We start from the raw sequence: 5,015 nt of genomic DNA, 5'->3' as shown, positions 1-5,015 counted from the left end.
TAGTTAGGAGGGTTGGGGTTAATTAGGAGGGTGGGAGTTAATTAGGATGTTTAGGGGTTCATTAGTGGGGTTACTTAGGGTCTATCCTGGCAGGTATCACTTTCCTCTTCCTCACTCCCTTAGCAGTGGTTGTTTTGAGCAGGTTTAATCATGAGAGGACTGAGGGTTGGAGGTTAATTAGGAGGGTTGGAGGTTAAATTAGGAGGGTTGGGGTTAATTAAGAGCACTGGGGGTTAATTGTGGGAAGGGGTTATCCCAGCAGACGTTGCCTTTCACATCTTCTTCTTCCTCACCCTCCCTTAGAATCGCAGTGGTTGTTTTGAGGGGGTTAATCATGGGGACACTGGGGGTTAGTTAGGGGCGTTGGAGGTTAATTAGGGGGATTGGAGGTTAATTAGGAGCACAGGGAGTTAATTCAGGGAAGGGGTTAATGATGGTTTATCCCAGCAGACGTTGCCTTCCTCCTCCTCATTTTCTTCTTCCTCACCCTCCCTTAGAACCGCAGTTGTTCCAAGTGGGTTAATCATGGGGACACTGGGGGTTAGTTAGGGGGCTGGAGGTTAGTTAGGAGGGTTAGGTTAATTAGGAGCGCTGGAGGTTAATTGTGGGAAGGGGTTAATGATGGCTTATCCCAGCAGACGTTGCCTTCCTCCTCCTCTTCTTCCTCACCCTCCCTTCGCAGCACCGCAGCGGCCGTTCCCAGCGGGCTAACCACGAGCGGCGATGCGGCTTAATTAAAAGGGGGGGCTGTTAATTAAGGAGAGGCGCGGGTTAATGAGGGTCCATCCCGGCAGACGTGACCTTCCTCACGTTCTTCTTCACGCGGCTGGAGCGGAACCGCAGCGGCCGCTACGAGCGCGAATTCCCGTTCGTGTCCCGCTGCGGCGCGGAGCGCAACCTCCTGCGCTGCGAGCACAGACCCATCGTCTTCACCCGCCTCCTGCCCCCGGACGCCTCCTCCTCAGCCTCCTCCTCCTCCCGCCGCGCCGTGCTGTCGTTCTGCGGCGGCGGGGAGCGGCTGGCCGTGCCGCTCCGGCCCGAGGCGCTGGTGATGCTGCCGGAGAACGGGCGCTTGTACCACCCGGCGCCGGGCCGGGCGGGGGGCGCGGGGCCGGTGCGCTCGGCGCTGGCTCTGGAGTGGGGGTCCCGCTTCGAGTACGAGCAGGGGCCGGAGCAGCCCCCGATTCACTTTTGGTGGGAGGGGAAGAGGTATCGGCTCACGGGGGAGCTGGTGGAGCTGCTGCGGGGAGGGGAAGGGGCGGGGGAGGCGGAGAGCGGCGGGGCCGCGGGGCGGGGGTGAGGCTTGGAGGGGGTGGGAAGGGGCATTGCATGGCCCCGGGCGAGGAGGAGGAGGCAGAGCTGGTGCTCAGCCACACCGTGTGGCTGATGCTGTGGTGAGGTGGGCGTTGCTGGTGCCAGGGATGTGGGTGTTGTGTGTGGGTCCCCCACTGTGATATTAAAGGTCTTTGGCAATTGAAATGAGCCTAGAGGTGATGGGTGCCACTGCAGCAGTGTGGGTGCAGCTGTGGAGAGGTTGGTGCTGCTATGGTGAGGTTGGTGCAGCTGTGGTGGGTGACACGGTGCTACTGCCACAGTGTGGGTGTCCCCACGGGTGCTGCCACGGTGACAGTGTTGCTGCCACACTGTGGGTGCCACTGTGGTGACGTTGGCTGGTGTGTAGAGGGAAGGGAAGTTCTTCAGAGGGATGTGGCCATGGGCTGAGGTTGCCCGAGGGCAAGGAGCCAGCAGCGTGCCCAAGGGGGCAAGAAGGCCAGTGGCAGCCTGGCTGGGCTGAGCAGTGGGGTGGCAGCAGCCCCAGGGCAGGGATTGTCCCCTGTGCTGGGCCCTGGGGAGGCTGCAGCTCCAGGGCTGTGCTCAGTGCTGGGCCCCTTACTCACTGCCACAGGGACACTGAGGGGCTGCAGCTCTAGGGCTGTGCTCAGTGCTGGGCCCCCTCACTCACTGCCACAGGGACACTGAGGGGCTGCAGGGAGAGGAGAAGATGCACTGGGAAGCTCTGGGCTAAATGAGGGTACCTGAGGCAAAGGTTCAGTCTGCAGAGAAGGAGGCTCAGAGGAGACCTGATCACTCTGACTCCCTGGCTGTGGCTGAGAGGGTCGGTCTCTGCTCCCAAGTTAAAAGCTACAGGCCAAGAGGAAAGGGGCTCAGGGTGCCCCAGGGGAGGCTGAGGCTGGAGCTGAGGCAGAACTGTTTCCCTGAGAGGGGTGTCAGCCCCTGTGCCAGGCTGCCCAGGGAGCTGGGGGAGTGCCCAGCCCTGGAGGGGTCCCAGAGCCGTGGGGCTGAGGTGCTTGAGGGCCGTGGCTCAGTGGTGCCTGTGGCACTGTGGGGTCAGGGTTGGACTCCAGCAGCTCAAAGGGCTTTTCCATCTGTAATGATTCTCTGGTCATTGCCCTGTGTGCCAGAACAGCAGCCAGCTCTCTCCTTGGTCCATTAAAAGCAGAAGAGCTCCATCCCCTCCGCTGAGCTCTGCCACTTCCTCCTGCCAAGCATCCCAGGAGGACTTGGGTTAATCAGGCAAGGTGGGGTTGGCTTTAATGAACTCACCATAACCGAGTGGCACAGCCCAGAGCCCGGCACAGCGCCCCGAGGTGAAGCTTCCCTGGGGGGGGGATGCTACAAGCTGAAGTAGTCGATGGCTCCGTAGCGCTGGAGGCTGCTCGTCCACACGGCGTCTGCTCTACCCGCGCTCGCCAGCAGCCGGCACAGCTCCGCCGGGAAACCCTCCTCCCCCTGCGTGGGGGTGTGGTGGCCGGAGCCCCGCGGCGGCTGCGAGTAGCCCACGAGGCGCAGGTCGGGCAGGGCCGCGCAGTGCCGGGCCAGGCCGCCCAGCGCCGCCGCGCTCAGGGGGTGCCGAGGAGACCGAGGCAGCGCAGGCGGCGGCAGCGGCGCAGCGCCGGCAGCAGCAGCTCCAGCTCCGCGTCCCCCAGCTGACACTCCAGCAGCTCCAGCTGCAGCAGCGGGCACGAAGCGGCTTCCAGCAGCGTCCGCAAGGGTTGCAGGAGGCTGGGGGACGTGAGGTTGTGGCCGCTCAGGTCCAGTTGGAGCAGGGAGGGCGCGTGGAGGCTCGAGGACAGGAAGATGAGGTCGGAGGGGAGCAGGCAGCAGAAGGCCAGTGCCAGACTCTCCAGGGGAGTCTGCAGCTCGCTGGGAGGACAGGATGGGGTGGCAGAGTGAGTGGGGAACCCCCAAAGCACCCCCAAACCACCACGAGGCTCCCCCACCTCCAAATCCCCTGAGGCCCTCCCCAAACCAGCCACAGACCCCTAAAACCCTGAGGCTGCCCAAATTCCACCCCCAGGATCCCCCAAAATCCCTCAGCTCCCCCAAAGTCTCCCCCAACCCCCGTGAGGTATCCCCAAACCTCCTGAGACCAGACCCCTGAGCTGAGGCAGAGCTGCTCTGGGACTCCATCTCCTCATAAGTGTAGACAGTTGCACAGTGCCAAACTGGGCAACTCCCCTAAAACCCCCTGAGCCAAGGCAGAGCTGCTGTGGGACTCCATCCCCTCTTAAATCTTTGCCCACAGGGTGTAGACAGTTCCCCAATGCCAAACCCCAACCCCAAAACACCCTGAGGCTGCCCAAAACATCTTCAGGCACCCCAAACCCCTCTTTTATGCCTCCCCTGAGCCGAGGCAGAGCTGCTGTGGGACTCCATCCCCTCTTAAATCTTTGCCCAAGGGGCAAATGCCAAACCTTCCAAACCTTCCCCCCAAAACACCCTGAGCCCCCCCAAAACCCCCTGAGACCAGCCCCCTGAGGTGAGGCACAGCTGCTGTGGGACTCCCATCTCCTCTTAAATCTTTGCCCACGGGGCAAATGCCAAACCTTCCCCCCAAAACCCCCTGAGACCAGCCCCCTGAGCCGAGGCAGAGCTGCTGTGGGACTCCATCCCCTCTTAAATCTTTGCTCACAGGGCAAATGCCAAACCTTCCAAACCCTCTCCCCAAAACCCCCTGAGACCACCCCCTGAGGTAGTGCAGAGCTACTGTGGGACTCCATCCCCTCTTAAATCTGCCCCCACAGGGTGTGGATGATGCCCCAATGCCACCCCCCCCCCCCCCCCCCCCCCCCACACACATTCCCTCCCGCTGCAGCGTGTGAAGGTTTTGGGGTCTCTCCCCCAGCGGGCAGCTTGCCCCAGGAGCTGCCTGAGTCTCCCACAAAGCCTGGAGGAGTACAAATCGAGTTCCTTGAGGGCAGGCAGGGCCCGGAGGTGAGCGGCCAAGCAGCGGATGCCGGCGTCCGTGCCGGGGGCCGGGCGGCGCACGTCCACGTTGCTGTAGGGCAGCTTGAGGCTGCGCAGTGCGGGGAAGCGGCCGAGGTGAGGCAGCACTGCGCACAGCCCCGCCAGCCCCAGGTTGTTGAAGCGTAAAACAACTCTGCGGACGGCGGCAGGCTCCAGGGAGTCCAGCAGGGAGACGACGGTGGAGACGGAGAGCTCCTCGGCGTGGAAGTCGCGGCAGAGCAGGCGCAGGGGGTGCAGGGCGAGCGGAGGGCGGCGCGCAGCAATAGGCGCGTAGCAATAGGGCACCCCTAAGCCAGCCCCCATCAATAGGGCATCCTATAGCACCCCTAAGCCAGCCCCCATCAATAGGGCATCCTATAGCACCCCTAAGCCAGCCCCCATCAATAGGGCATCTTAGAGCACCCCTAACCCCGCCCCCATCAATAGGGCATCTTAGAGCACCCCTAACCCAGCCCTCTATCTATAGGGCATCCTATAGCACCTCTAATCCAGCCCCCCATCAATAGGGCACCCCACAGCACCCCTAGATCTGCACCTCATCAATAGGGTACCCCTAACCCAGCCCTCTCTCAATAGGACCTCTCATAGCACTCCTAATCCTATCCCCCATTAATAGGGCACCCTATAGCACTCCTAACCCAGCTTCCCATCAATAGGGAACTCCAGGGCAGGACCCATGACCCACCCCTCTTAATGAGGGGTACCCCCAGCACCCCATAAAGGAAGCCTACAGGAGGATCTCCAAC

At 62.1% G+C, this 5,015-nt stretch overlaps 1 protein-coding gene across 1 annotated transcript; it reads right to left on the bottom strand.

Annotated features, from left to right (window-relative positions):
* Positions 1–2,527: 2,527 nt before the first annotated feature.
* On the bottom strand, positions 2,528–4,572 carry LOC133628721 (leucine-rich repeat-containing protein 14-like). Its single transcript, XM_062017472.1, is given in 3 exon segments — positions 2,528–2,867; positions 2,870–3,165; positions 4,160–4,572. Coding segments are annotated over 3 exon segments (942 nt in total). The 3' UTR covers positions 2,528–2,634.
* Between the last annotated feature and the right edge of the window lie 443 nt (positions 4,573–5,015).

This window comes from Colius striatus, chromosome Z, assembly GCF_028858725.1.
Source record: "Colius striatus isolate bColStr4 chromosome Z, bColStr4.1.hap1, whole genome shotgun sequence".
NCBI lineage: Eukaryota > Metazoa > Chordata > Aves > Coliiformes > Coliidae > Colius > Colius striatus.
The sequence above is the reverse complement of the archived record's forward strand: the minus strand, read 5'-3'. Positions and strand labels throughout refer to the sequence as shown.